At 34.6% G+C, this 15,116-nt stretch overlaps 2 protein-coding genes across 4 annotated transcripts in view; both read right to left on the bottom strand.

The window, feature by feature from the left end:
- LOC126773324 (uncharacterized) overlaps nucleotides 1-3,529 on the bottom strand; it is a 54,827-nt gene extending 51,298 nt beyond the window's left edge. Inside the window, exon 1 of the mRNA XM_050494159.1 lies at nucleotides 3,330-3,529. The gene's annotated coding sequence lies outside the window, so the exon portion shown is untranslated. The remainder of the gene's footprint in view (nucleotides 1-3,329) is intronic.
- Nucleotides 3,530-5,662: 2,133 nt separating this feature from the next.
- LOC126773329 (bumetanide-sensitive sodium-(potassium)-chloride cotransporter) overlaps nucleotides 5,663-15,116 on the bottom strand; it is a 40,535-nt gene continuing 31,081 nt past the window's right edge. For 2 of the 3 annotated variants that reach the window (XM_050494177.1, XM_050494175.1), the window contains exons 10-25: nucleotides 14,604-14,801; nucleotides 14,099-14,206; nucleotides 13,780-13,903; nucleotides 13,554-13,675; nucleotides 13,302-13,437; nucleotides 13,001-13,100; nucleotides 12,685-12,796; nucleotides 12,381-12,515; nucleotides 11,977-12,083; nucleotides 11,528-11,649; nucleotides 11,256-11,318; nucleotides 10,750-10,843; nucleotides 10,299-10,441; nucleotides 9,944-10,058; nucleotides 9,516-9,664; nucleotides 5,663-8,985 (exon numbers count right to left, since the gene is read on the bottom strand). In XM_050494177.1, coding sequence (XP_050350134.1) covers nucleotides 8,741-8,985; nucleotides 9,516-9,664; nucleotides 9,944-10,058; nucleotides 10,299-10,441; nucleotides 10,750-10,843; nucleotides 11,256-11,318; nucleotides 11,528-11,649; nucleotides 11,977-12,083; nucleotides 12,381-12,515; nucleotides 12,685-12,796; nucleotides 13,001-13,100; nucleotides 13,302-13,437; nucleotides 13,554-13,675; nucleotides 13,780-13,903; nucleotides 14,099-14,206; nucleotides 14,604-14,801 — 2,073 coding nt within the window. In that variant the 3' untranslated portion in view covers nucleotides 5,663-8,740. The remainder of the gene's footprint in view (nucleotides 8,986-9,515; nucleotides 9,665-9,943; nucleotides 10,059-10,298; nucleotides 10,442-10,749; nucleotides 10,844-11,255; nucleotides 11,319-11,527; nucleotides 11,650-11,976; nucleotides 12,084-12,380; nucleotides 12,516-12,684; nucleotides 12,797-13,000; nucleotides 13,101-13,301; nucleotides 13,438-13,553; nucleotides 13,676-13,779; nucleotides 13,904-14,098; nucleotides 14,207-14,603; nucleotides 14,802-15,116) is intronic. The other variant, XM_050494176.1, reaches the window with a different exon arrangement.

The raw sequence follows: 15,116 nt of genomic DNA, 5'->3' as shown, positions 1-15,116 counted from the left end.
AATATGAACAGAATAATTTTGTGTAAAATAAAGTATTATTACTACTAACTCATTCCTGCGCATATAGATTCGCGGTTATTAGACGTTATCTTTCACAGAATAGCAGAATAGCAATGCCTAATTATCCCGTCCAGTTGAGCGTACTTGTTATTTCAGGAGTGGGTACGAATATATTTTAAACAATTAAAAAAGATGCAGTAGTTTGCGACCTCATACAGATAGACATATTTTGCAAAAAAATGTATTTTAGATTTTTATCTCAAAAACAGTCTTGCATAAATAAATAGTTTAATTTTAGGCGTAGTGTAAGATAAGACATAAAGATGACGGCCAGATCTATAGAATATAAGGCAATATCATATTTCGTCATTATTTTTACTTAACAACATAAAAACACTACAAAAGTCATCTAACCTCGACGATGAGCAGCCAGGTCTGAAGTGCAGATCCATAGCGCCCGCTAATTGTACGTAACGGGGCTGCAATCAAACTGCGGAACAATGACTGCTATTTATTAATTTATATGAAATATACTGATTGGTTTTTTGTTATAAATATACCGTTCTGGTTGTATATAATATTCTGATAGCAGCATACAAGTTTAATTTGCTTTTTTGTGAGGTACCTCCGTTTGAATATGTTTTTTTTTATATATTTTTTGGTGTGTGAATATGTTTCAAAGTAACTTAATTTGGCTAAAATTAAGCAAACATAATTTTGCTTTAATTACATTTGTATAGCAACATACAATTGTATTTGGAAATTTAAAAGAAAACTAAATTATTTTCCTATATGGGCTGTTAAAATAGACAAAATAATACATACAATATTTATTTAGTTACTTTAAGATTTTCTATGTACTCGTAATATTAAATGGTACACATATCTTTTAGGGTCTAGCAGAAATAACTAGAGCTAGTGTTACCATTATTATAATTATTTAATTGCCACTATAATAATCACTTTCACAATTGCAATTATAATATAAATGAGTTAGACATTTGTACCATAAACAATGCATATTTATATAAACTGTATACAAATAAATATTAATAAAGTGCCTGTCTATGTTTAACTTAAAAATAGGCAGTTATTTTTTTTTTATTGCAGACTACCACTGATACCTTAAAATTTTAATATTTTATATGTATAATTTAAATAGGCAGTATGTTACATTGAAATGTCAGATTTTGATGAATGTTCGAATTGAATTCAATGCTGAAGAAGCCGCGGTATTTGCTAATATTAAATAATTTTATAAAGATAAACTTGCGAACGAGACACAATCATTTAAATTGAATAAAAATACGAATAAAATTGTTATAGAATACTAAATAATATAAATAATTTAATAATAAAAATAATTTGTAATAAAATGTTGCGTTTACGTGGACTACTTTCTTTGTAAACATATATATTTTTTACAAAACATATTTATTTTTGTATATATTTTTTAGATTAAATTTGCCGCGCTTTTTCAAGCTCAACTTTCGTATGCCAGAATATATTGAATAGTGATAAAACCCTTTACATAGAATTTTTAACGTCGCTCTAGCTTAACTGTTTGCGTTTATTATAAGTGTAATATTGACTCAAAAGACATCTTACTGCCGTAAAAATATGTCAGGTCTTTTCCATAGACACTGCACCGACCACCAAATAAATAGGATAAGGGCGAACGAATTATCAAAAATAATCTTAAATTAAAAAAAAAAAACTTTTATTATGGTTCATTAATTTACCAAGTCTTTCTTAAAAGAACAAAAAAGTAACTCCGAATAGATCTTACTTTGATTATTATACAAATTTATATTGTTTTAATCTGACGATCTTCAATTCCATATCTATAAATACTATTTTTAAGAGTAAAGTAATCTCGAGACCAACATATTAAAAGTTCTAGTATGTGAACAATTTTAGTTTCACTTTCTTGAGATATACCTACTTAAATTTCTATTCTTTTTTTATAGCTATCGTGTAGCCATGAAAAATAAAATTAAATACTCTTATTCACATAACATAATAGTATATTATATTAGTGGCTTTTGTATGTTTGTTTTTTTTTCGGATTTAATTTTAAAAACAAACACCTAATCTGATTGATAGGGAATTTTTACATTATGATAGTATAGTTTTAGGCTGGGCATAGGCTTATTATATTATTGGCGCTTTCCAAGCTAATGTGCCAAAGCAATAAAAAATACACGAAAACTTTGAAACATTTGAAAACTCCAAATTGTCTATAGAAAAGCTTTTTAAGTACCTTAATAGACTTTTCTTCGCAGATTTCATTTACATTTAAAAACAATATCTTAATGCTCTGCATCTAAATATATATCTATATCTTAAATAATATGAAAACAGACATGTTTAGGGTGAAATTTATAGTACCTAAGTAAACGTTTATCCAATAAATCACCGTAAAAGAAGAGGAGCCCTAAGCCCCTCACGGTGATACATTTACGGGATGTCGGAATACATAATATTATGTATATTTTGTTAATAGATAAAATACAGTAACTTTGTAATATATATTCTGTAACAGAACTTGTACACAAGATATTCATCAACCGACTTCAATAAAAATAGGTTCGACATGCATGTCCACCAAGTACTCGAAAAATTCACCAATTCAAGCTTTATTCTACACTTTTTGTACTGCGTTTGCTTCTTATGAATTCTTTTTATTTTCAATGATTTAAGCTATATTATATTAATATAATTTTGTACCAATAAAAGTTATTAATATCCATAAAATAATATTAGGTAAGTATTTAATCATATAACAGAAGTGATATTCGTTTTATATATAATTTGAAATATGTATTTTAATAAATATTTAAAATTAAAATACGTAGGACCTTCTGTTGTAGGCACAAGAAAACAATCGTAATTTTTGGTTTCTCATTGACTTGGTTTAAATTTTTAAATTGTAATTACTTTAATTAATGTTTTATCTCTACAAGGATTAGCATACACCTGCCAAAAAAATTAATCTTACTGATAATTTAAATTGCTAATAATACTGTACTAATCACTGCTAAAATATTTCTTAGCTCACCAATTACTATTCTGACTAGAAAAATGTAAAAAATATACATTTAAAATGAATAATAACAGAAAATGCGCCAAACTTTGAAAACTTTAACATCTACAAAACTGATTTGAATTCGATGGCAAACAAATAAATAATATTTTAAATACAGCCTATAAAATCTTATATTTGATATAAAAAAATATTATTCTTGTAAAACAAGATAGTCGCTCGTAAACCAATGAGATATCAAACAGCGAACGTGCTTAAAAATGAAATTAAAAATCTTATTTACCTCTGTCTCTTGCATCCGGTATTGACAATTCAAATATAGATATGTATAAACACGTTCACAAAAGCACTCCGAAACTACGGAACACAGAAAAAAGTTGATGCACCACTTATTGAATATAGGGCGTAATTTACGCGGGATATTGTTTATAAATTTGTCAACAAAAGCGTACAACTACATCGACGCGCGCGAGCCGACTGGCGTGTGAACTGGTTTTGACCACTAGACCGGCTAGCTTAGTAGCTCTCATGATTTTCATTGAGATAATTGCGTTAAACGGATCGCTGTTTAGAAGACAGAGTTACAACTTAATAGAATAGAACACATATTTTCTGTGTCAATATTTAAATACATTTAATTTCGGAAAGGTAGGAATTGCGATATATGAAATGTTTGAGGAAAATCTCTCTCTGTGTTCAAAGTTCACATAAGAAAATTCAAATATCCAGCTGTATAATATAATATAAAGAATATATAAATGAGTGAATGACTGCCTCGTTGGTCTAGTGGCTATATGTAAGGCCGCAAACTCGGAAGTCCTGGTTTCAATTCCCAGGTCGGGCCAATAAAAAGTTATTAGGTTTTTCTGTCAGAAAATTCTCAGTAGCAGCCCGGAGTCTGGAATTTGGAAGTGTGTACACTCCCGTGCCTCGGAAAGCACGTAAAGCCGTTGGTCCTACGCCTGAACTCTTTCCGGTCGTGTCGGATTGCCGTCCCATCGGATTATGAGAGTTAAAGAATAGAGAGTGCACCTGTGTTTGCGCACAAATTTATGCACTATAATATCTCCTGCGCAGTTGGCTAATCTCTCTTGAGATTGGCTTGGCTGGATTTGTTGAGAAATAGGTCATTATTAATATATAAATGAGTAGAAATTAGAATGCCACAATTTTCCCCCAATTACAGAAATTCAGTCTTAAATTGACTTTGATCGGTTGTGTCCGACCCGATGTGTCATTCTTGTCAGAACACAAATACAATGTACACACACGAAAAATAGTCATAGGTTTATTAGATTAAGAAAACGTAACGCTTTACACATACATACATAAGACAAATCAATGATGCGAATCAAAATTTCGCAAAATCCTTTGTCAGTGCGCTTCTACATTAGATACGACAGGTACACATACATTGCGTCCGACATACAAATATAAATATATACACACATCGTGTGTACATATATTTATATATATTTAATCAATACATATTTTTTACATTGTACATTAAGTATTAAATTTAAAAAAAATAATAGTTGGATATCAATTCATTCAGTTAAATCATAATCGACCATAATCTATAAGTTCGTTAAAACCGTAAAAATTGCTCCCTTATTCTAGTTTCTTAATTTTAATTAAACTAAGCATCGTTTTATTAGTCAAATAAAATATATCGTTTACTATGTTATTTAAATAAAAATCATTAAAACTCCATATACATGATGTAATCAGCATACAAATCGATTGTTTTCTCATCGCCATTTAAATTACACAATTACCTAACTAAAAATCGGCTTAAATCAAACCGGTGACCTGTAACTAAATCGTACCAACTAAACTTTAACGGCCTTATAATCTTCATTCAGCGGGTGTTTAGCTAAACACAGATATTCTTTTTCTATTATTGATTTGACATTTGAAAGAAGACAGCATTGTGCAATAGTCACTTCCTAAGCAACATTGATAGTTCAAGCCGTAAGTCATTTGGTAACCATCGTGGTTACAATATGAATTATGTAACCTAAATAACGAAGACGTATACTATTGCAAACTATTGCAAGCAGAAACCATAACTGTTCGGTTATTTCATTTGCAAAAAGCGTCATTTTCATTAATTTATAAACTTTTCAGTAGTTATCGTATATTAATTATTTTCAATACTTAATACATCAAATGACATGTAGAAAAATTTCATCACCTTTTTTTATTAAAAAGGCAGACGGGCGGGAAAATGGGCCTCCTGATGGTAATGGTCACACCACCCATATACATTGTCACCGTAAGTAATATTAACCATTGGCGTTGTAGCCAATGGGGCGCTAACCTTGAGAACAAAATGATCATTCCTTGTGCCTGTAATTACTGTACTGGTTTATTCACTTTGCTCTGTGGCGGTAGAATAAGTTATGAGTGAGTGGATCGACCAAGAAAAGCTTGCACAAAGCACTATCAATAAGTAATGTAACTTGCTATGATCATATATCATATATACCGTGCAGTAAAGTATCAAAGCACATGAGTCTCGTAATAGTCGAGTGCGGGCATTTTTTATTAGGAGTATCTGTCAAAGCAATCAGCTTTGTGGCGGGGAATACCCTATAAATAAAATCGAACACATTTTATTTTACTATTTATTCATCATTTTAAATGTACAAAAGTACAATCGATCAAAAAACTGTTTAGTACATTTTCACTAAAAACGTTATTAATAAATAAATTAGAAGATTAAACAAAATTAGATAACTAACTACTTAATTAATGTCATTGGGTGCATCAGGTACGATAATGGTAAACAGTACAATCACAAATGGTGTTTTATGAAACAGCATATTTTTTTAAAATAATACATCGACGAAAACACGTTTTTACTTTAAACTCTTTCAATTTGAAATCAGACCTTAGAACGAAAAATCGTTTTACTATAAGGTACATTTGAAGTTATAAAATTATTCTTATATAAATTTTTCAAATCAAAATTAAGATAAATGACTAATGTTCATATGCATGATTGTAACACAGTAATATTTCTGTATATATAAATATAAAATGGGTAATACTAGTTACGTCACTGAAAAGTCCGAGAATTCGTCCTTTAGATTCTACCCCCAAAAACATAAAATTTAGATAATTAAGCGACAAATTCAGATCTATTGCTATCGAAGTTCTACATTTTTATTATTAAAAATATTCAAAAGTATCATCCAAATAATGTACCGAAGAGCCGAAACAGAAACTGCTACATTGGAATCCATTGTAAAGTTACGACTACACATGTGCGACCAAGCGACTGGTCATTGTCAAAGAGTTCAGAGATTTTTAGCAATTACGAAACCATATTATTTACTAATAATTATACACTTAGTTAACAATATTGCTTTTATTAAGTCTGTTTTTTATAAGGCTTTGAATTAGTCTACTATTTTTTGTATGATTTGAAATAAATTAATGTTAATTAATAATTGATTAAATCTAACTACTTAATTAATCAGCGACATTACACACTATTAAAATGTTAAACATTTCACACTATGTCAGTAGTATGTAATTTAATTGGTTAACATTTAAATGGACAACAATAGTGCTAAAATTTCATAAAGCATCCATAGACTAACGTATTCATTCGTCGTTAATAAATGATACTAAAACTTTCACAAAAATAACGGTTAATTTAAAATACCACTGAAATTAAAATACGTTAAATCTATAGAAACTTTTTTTTTCTTACGATATGAGTAATGCTTTTGTGAATAAAAATTAATTAAACCAAAATAATAAGTCACACATTCACACACACACAAACATTTCCAATTCTTATTATCGAACACCACAAAAATGGAATACTTTTTATATCAATACAATGCTGAGCGAATTATTGAACGATTTTGAATTGCATCATGATTACACTATACAATTATAACTCGATATGGTCCAAATAAAATATGCGAACATCTAAATATTGTATGAAATAAAAATACATTATTTACCATTATATGCGTAAATAATATAAATACGAAACTTTCCTATAACAGAAATAACTCCTCAAGACATTACGTAATAGAAGGTGTAGAAATGGAATACCTTCTATAATAAAAAAATAAACAAAATTGATAACTTGGAAGTACGATTTATCATTTAAATAGAAATGACATCCAAGCAATATTAAAAATTAGTGATTAAAAAAGAACAATACGTGTTTAGTTTTACTATTATTATAGAAAATAATTCTACTTCTAGCCTATTCGCTGTTCATAGTTCGAAAATATTTGTAACGCTATGATATAATCGACACAAAAAATATTCCAACAAATTATGTCTATCAAAATTGAAAACTACATATATAATATATATTATATAGCAAAAATATGTAACGATTCATATAAAAGTGTAGACTTAGTCAAATTCTTAAAAATTGCAATAGCAATATGTTGAAAATTTTCAAAAGATTCAAACATTTAGTAATTTTATATACTCAGCTAATCCGAAAGTATTTTATCAAATTTCATTTAAGTCTTTCTTTACTCTAGGCACCAACTTTAAAACACCTCATAAAGGAAAACAGCTAGGAAGAATCTTAAAAAATACATCAAATTGTCAATCTTATTCATTTCACATAAAGATGACAATAGCGTGATGAATGTATATAGCGTGTCCAATATACAGCATACATATTAATTTGTACTTTCAGGCTAACGGAATGTCGGCTCAGTCACGCAAAAGTGAATTATTGAGGGAAAACATAAATTATTATACATTACATCACTATTATAACAATAAATTAATAATAAAGGAACATTACAAGTAATGTACATTACATACAAAGTTTGTTACTAAATATACATATATGTTGCTAACTATTGTGTCAAAAATGAAAGAAAGTATTACTCATATATAATCGAACTATCATTATATACAAGTAATATTACGTCGTAATCGACTTATAGAATGTTATAAAAGGTTTAATTATGGTCAATAATGTTAATCATTTTTAACTGTCTCGTTTCCATTTTCATAAACACACTTTTGCATTTGACTACATGGTTATATATAATTTATATAAAATAAATCTAACAGGGTCACATGTTTATTATATCATACTGTAAAAAGTTGATTTCAACATACAAATATATACATTTCTATATCTACTGTCTATTTTTAATTGTCACTGGTAACTTGTGTAAAATTTAATGCTGTTATACAAACATTTAGTACAAATTAGTAAGTGTTGTGTTTATTATTTTAAAATAAGTAAATCACTATCTTGACCATCGCGCGAAGTGAATATTAATAATATATAAGTGTTAATACTATTAATAATATAATGTTTTTATTCCATCTTGATTTTTTTAGATGTGTATCAATGTTGCCATTTAAGTAAAATATTTTTAATTATTCGCGTATCAGCATCAATACGATCGCGGTCGGTGCTGACTTCTTCATTTTTATAGTTTAAATACTTATTGTAGGGTCACGTTTAATTTGTTTTTTCAAAAGTGATAATTAGACGACTATAGTTTATTTAATCCATCTTATTTCGTAAAATGTCGTTTAGTTTACTTTTATTTACTGATTTATAATATATCTAATATTTATTCACGCAATGTAAATAAATAGGTGTCATTGGAGTTTCCGTTTAATATTAATAAAAATAATAATAAGATAACTAGGCCCCACCCCTAGCGCTCCGGTCGGGCACGACTACGAGTAGAAGGTGAGCACGGCGGCGTGGTTTCCGCGCACGAGCAGCACGCGCGGCGCGGCCGTGGCCAGCGCGGACAGCCAGGCCGCGTACAGCGCGGGCGGCAGGCCGCGGCGCCGCGGCATGGGCTGCGTCACGCACACCAGGCGCGCGCTGGCCGAGTGCTCGCCGATCAGCTCGCGCACGCGCAGGTAGCGGTGCGTGCGCGTGCGCGCCGCCAACACGTCCGCCTCCGTGATGCTCACTGCCGGCACGAGGGTCACTATTACTACCTACTACCACAAGCTGTGCCTCGTGCTTTCTGCCAGATAGGATCGGATATCCGTCGGGAATGGTAGGTCAAGAGATGATTAAATATGTATGTTATATAAAGCGCATCCATCAATACTGTAACTTGAGGCCTAAGCGACCCGTGTGGTGAAGGGGACCCAAGTAGACTAGACTCCGGGTAGGTACCACCTATTCATCAGGTATTCTACCACCAGAGTGAGCCAGTGTAATTACAGCTACAAGGGACATAAAATCTTAGTTCCCAAGGTTGGTGGCGCATTGGCTATGTAAGCGATGGTTGACATTTCTTACAATACCAATGTCTAAGGGCGTTGGTGACCACTTACCATCAGGTGACCCATATGCTCGTCCGCCTTTCTATTCTATAAAAAAAGTCACGTGGTAAGCGTCCCACTTTCACGGCAGATAGGCGAACATCCATTAAAGTCCGACAAACACAAGCCAAGTCGAATATGCCACATTCGTTACCGCTGGTTTACTTACTATTGTCATTTGTGTCATCCGACGCCCGGAAGGGGGCGATCAAGTCCTCGAAATACGCTAACGTGGAATCTTTTGGTTTCTTTGTGACGTCCGATATCATCTTCAAAGCTGAATAATCTATGCGGAACTTCGACAGTAGAGATGCCATACTGAAATATTTTTTTACATTCTGCTTCAAGATTGTTTAAAAACATTGTACGAGTAATAATTTGAATGAGTAGACATTCTTTTCTTATACACCACGCGCGTACAAAGTACAGCAATAATTATCGCAATATTTAGACTCGTACGGCCTTTTTGTGAAAAGCAATTTCATCCACCGTAATTAAAAAGTAAGAATTGGGATTATTTTTGTATATTTCATTACGTTACAACAAATAATAATTTTGTGTAAATTATAAATGTTTAAAGAATCAACGACGACTCACTTCCGCTCCTCGATCTCGAGCTCAGTGTGTCGGTTGGCCAGCGTGAACACTCGCAGCGGACATGACGACCACGCGCGACGCGTCGACAGGATGTACGGCAGCAGCAGCGTCAGACCTGCCACAAATATTTGTTTGTATTCAAGAACACGGTCATCATTAAACAATCCTCCTCAATAAAAAATAAATACATAATTATAAAGAAAAATATCAAAAATACAGGGTAGTATAAAAAAGGTAACTCCTTCCATTATCTGTTACATGCTATGGTATAATACATTATATTAAATGTCCCTAAAACAGCGAGTGTCCCCTAGCGTGTTTCCCCCCTCCCCCTGGCCGTGCGAGTGGTACCCACCGCCGTCGTCGTACAGCCACCACACGTCGACGGTGCCGGCGCGGCGGCGCGTGAACCGCTCCACCGACGTGAGCGACGACGCCCGCCGCGCGCGCGCCGCGCCCAGCCGCCGCACCGCCTCGCCCAGCCGCCTGCGAGGACCACTTATCGAGACTGATTAACAAATCAATTTAACGCTTCTCCCCCGGATTCGAACCCGCAATCTACAGTTAGACTGATTCGCGTATTCTATCAACACGACTAAATAATCTTACACTTATCTTGAGATTATCTCTTTCTATTTTCACCGCGTTGTATGTGCATTGATATCCAGGTTATTTTCGCTACTCAGAATTTCTAAAAAAAAAGCTCAGTATTTTTTAATATACTAGCGATATCTAGCCATTAGACTAACGTGGCAGGTTACAATATATAATATAGAAATAGAAAACGATGTCGTCAAAAATATTACCTCGCCTTATTCTTACGCGTCCTCACGGCTCCGGGGTCCGGAGACACGCCTGTCAGCTCACCGGACATGATGGACACGTCCGACATACTGCTATCTGAAAAACATTAAACGGAAATCGTTAGGTCTGATGTTCGATAACTACTAGGAGAGATTTATAATTAAAAATTAAGCTTATATGTTATTATTGTAATAAATTTAGGTACTTATTGGAAAAGTAAGTAAGCTCTATTTCAAATTTTTCCAATAAATATCATATTCACTACTTATATATTTGGCGGTTCGGGCAGTTTTATACAACTTAAGTTCTTGAAAGATGCGCCTGGTGGTGAAAACCAGCTTAAATATTTCCAAAAAAAAGTTTACGGCAGATAGACGGCCGGAAGATACACCTATTTTATCCAGGACTAGAAACGCTACGGGCTGGGTCCAAATAGGGGAGGCAAATGATTATGATGACCGATTGAGGTGAATTTTTTTTCATATATAATACATGTGCAGAATCTTACCCCTAGACTGTGAGTTCAAGCTCTCCGTAGATTTCGACATTTTGATACTATCACCCATTGAACCTACAAAACAAAATTATTTATCTAGAAGTTTTAATGTTTAACATGTTTTCTTTAAAATTTCGAACGATAATAAATGTTCGAATAAATTGAAAGTTTTAGTTGTATTTATTATAAAAGTAAGATTAATTGTTTTATAGTTAATCGTAAAAAAATAAACAAGCCTCTATCTTAAGGCGATCTATCGTAACGTAACACAAGAGTGCACGCACCAGCCGGCCCGGGCGCGCCCGCACGCAGGCAGGCGTGCAGGTCGTCGTCCAGCGCGTCGCCGCAGTACAGCCCGCCCTCCACGCGCAGCAGCGCCAGCGCCATGTGCACGTCCAGCGCCTTGCTGTGGGTTTGAATATTACTTGTAGCTAACTAGAAGCCCGAGAGTTTTGGGCTCTATTCTATATCTAGACTATTGGGCTCTTAATGAGAAGTGTGTCGTAGTGTGTCGGAGACGTGTTGTATGCGACACATTCGGGTTGCAATAATTGGGTTATAATAATTATATACATAATTTTGGATCGAGAACATCATAATAAGAATTAGCTAAATAATAGTTACAAAGTTAAAAATTTACAACACATGACGGTACAACTGTAACGTCGTGTAACTATGTACACAAGCTTTAGCACTCGTAGCCGATTGAAAGATGTATGATGGTTGTACTTACTGCATTACCTCCACGTAGTCCGCCAGCTCCGACCGATCACACGTTCTCCAGTCCTCCTTGAACCCCATCATCAGAATGTTAGGCTTCAATTTACCGACGCCGCTCGCCTGTGGATAATAGAGCGTTCAATATACGTACAATATCAACAGCGAACCAGTCACAATACGATGCTTTTCCTTGAACTAAACATATTTAATACTGTTTAGTTTGTCTAGAGGTTAGCATAATACGGCTGCAGCTCCGAAGGCCAATGAAAATTATTGAGTTTTCTATTTAAAATTTCTAAAATATTATTTGGGAGTCAGTTCAGAGAACGTAGTTAACGTTAGACCTGATCTATCTTCGGTCGGGTCGGATTGCCGTCCCATCGGAGCTTTAGAGTGAAGTGAAGTAGTGGGAGGCACCTGTATGAGAGCGCTGGCGCCGTCCTTGAAGCTGGCGTCGTCCACGAGCGAGTAGAAGGCCTTGACGCGGCGCCGGCACAGCCACTGCGCCGCGCGGCTCGACAGCGCCTCGCGCGTGCGGTGGCTGGGCGCGCGCTGCACACGCACACACGCACGCACACACATTATTATTAGTATGAAGGAAACGATCAAATCAATATATTACATTATACATTCTTTTATCGATAAAAGCCAATATATTTTTATCAGTCAAGTTATTTTAAACGCGAATGTCACGATCGTATACGTATTATACTTAACTGACCTGCATAATATGTCCACATAGCATGAGAGATAGGCCCTTGGTGAGGAGGTAAGCGAAATCGGTCAGCATCGGTCTCTCGGCGGGAAAACCAGTCAGCACTAGTATCTGTGGCCTGAAACATGTCAGATCAGTAATCGATACGTTTTATACATTATTTTAAAGTAATGCAATTATTAATGTAATCTACGATTTTCTTTGTTCCTCGTTACAGAAAATAAGGAGTATTTTATTAAATTAATTCATAAATATTTCATTTTTCAAAATTAGAACATTTCACTTCATTTTTTTTATAATTTTACTATATATGACATAATACCTATAGTTCTTGACATGCTCGGTAACCCTGTTGAGTTGCTGCACGCCAGCTAGCGCAGACTTGTACGTCTGCGCCTGTGTCGTCGAGCCCCAGTTCACATCTACATACAAACCGATTATGTTAATTTGCTGCGAACACGGCCAGCAAAAGGGACGTAAATGATATTATAAAATCAATTAATTTAGTAATTAAATTCTAACTACGTCAACATTATGCAACGCTACGGGTTGGAAACAAATGTTTGCCTCATCAAAGTGAAAAAATATAAAATGTAACATATAAGGTCGCGCGCGCCACGCACCGGGCCCGCGGTACGACACGAGCAGGTAGAGCGCCAGCAGGCCGGCCAGCGTCAGCAGCGCCGTGGCCCACGACACCACGAACATTATCGCCACGCACACCAGCGCGCCCAGCAGCGACAGCCACATGTTGTACAGCTGCAAGCGAAACGTCACACGCCCCCGTCACTCACTCGACCTCCTCACTGGTACCCCAGTAAAAGAACCGATAAGTGGGTACATATTGGCAGTTAGGAATATGTCACATGACGTACTCTGAAAGTAGGTCTCCAACCAACGGGGCGGGCGAGGCTCGCGTGGAAGGTGGCGAAGTTGATGAGCGCGTACGCAGCCAGGAAGAAGTTGGAGATTAGTGGCGCTATCTGGTTCAGTCCACCTGAAACCATCCGTGACAAATACATAACAATACAAATCATATCCAAGAAATATATCGTCATACATTTTTACATAAATTAAACTCCATTCGTAATCGAAATTTACCCATAAGTATAAAGCTGACAGCTATGACGAAAGTAAGCGCGTAGCCGCGGACGGGCTCGTTGTTTGGTCCGTAGCCTTTAGCGAAGAAGTCCAAACATGGGTATAATTTGTCTTGACATAGAGCCTGGGAATTAAATGTATTATTACTGAATGATTATCACATGGAACCCACACTTTAAATTCAATTATCACCCAAAACGAGTAATCTGATTTGGAGAAGTCCTTCTATTCCTACAAATTTGGTCTTTACTCATCAAGTTGGATATCGCTATTGACAGTTGGGCGTCGTTAAATAATAAATAAGTAACTTATGTCATACCTGAAACACTTTTGGTGCTGACACTAAGGAAGCCAATGCTGAAGAAAGTGTAGCAGCAAAACAGCCGCCATATATCAGAGGACCAAAACCCGACACGAGGCGAATTACCTGCAAGATTCACAAAATTTATCCTACTCAAATATTAAATTAAATGTAATTTTACGGACAAATAATTTTATTTTTCTGCTTATATTAGAACTTTTCCAAGTATTTACTAGGTATATTGAAAACTTTTTTAAGTCTTATTATTTGCAAAGCTAGCTTTGAAAGTGGTCGCCTCGGTCAGCAGTTTCAAAAAACCGTTTAATTAGCCGACTGGTCCACGATCGAATTGGTTAAAATTATCAACAAGTGATATGATATAGATAGCCAAGATAAGGCCGGGGGCGCATCGATGGTTAAAAGTAGCATAATTGTGTTCTTGATTTTATTTGGCGTTTACCTATCAAGAGCTAAGGAAGTTTCTAGACATGTCAGTCCTGAAAAATATTTTCAGAAATCTTACGTCGTTGCTGTTGTGCAACCCATAGCCACAGGTGCCGTTGGCTTTGCACTGGTCCATGGTCCATCCGGCCACATCCGCTAAGTCACCCGAAGCATCTCTTAACACAGTCCATCCAGCGAGGAGAGCGATTAATAAATACGATATCGTAGTCAGAAGAATCGCAAGAAGAGTTCCTTTTGGAATCGATTTTTGAGGATCCTTGAAAAGAAGTTTGTTATATTTTATGTCGAACTGTGAGTTTTAGTGTGGCCTTTTGAGAGTTTTATAATTTTTGGGAAACGTATTTTGACGAATATTTTAAACAGTCCTGCAGATATATTTTCAGTACTGCTCATTAAACTTTACATACAACATAAGTAAATGTACACGTAATCTTACTATTAAATGAAAATAGCGACACAAGTTCTTCGAAGCGTCTGACGGGCCGGTTGGCGTGATTAAAATTTGTAATTGAAAAAATATGTAATCATTAATTGGTAAACTGGTAGTTGTATGCTGAAATTTGTTAAAAGC

This window comes from Nymphalis io, chromosome 14 (genome assembly GCF_905147045.1).
Source record: "Nymphalis io chromosome 14, ilAglIoxx1.1, whole genome shotgun sequence".
In the NCBI taxonomy this organism is placed as follows: Eukaryota; Metazoa; Arthropoda; class Insecta; order Lepidoptera; family Nymphalidae; genus Nymphalis; species Nymphalis io.
The sequence above is the reverse complement of the archived record's forward strand: the minus strand, read 5'-3'. Positions and strand labels throughout refer to the sequence as shown.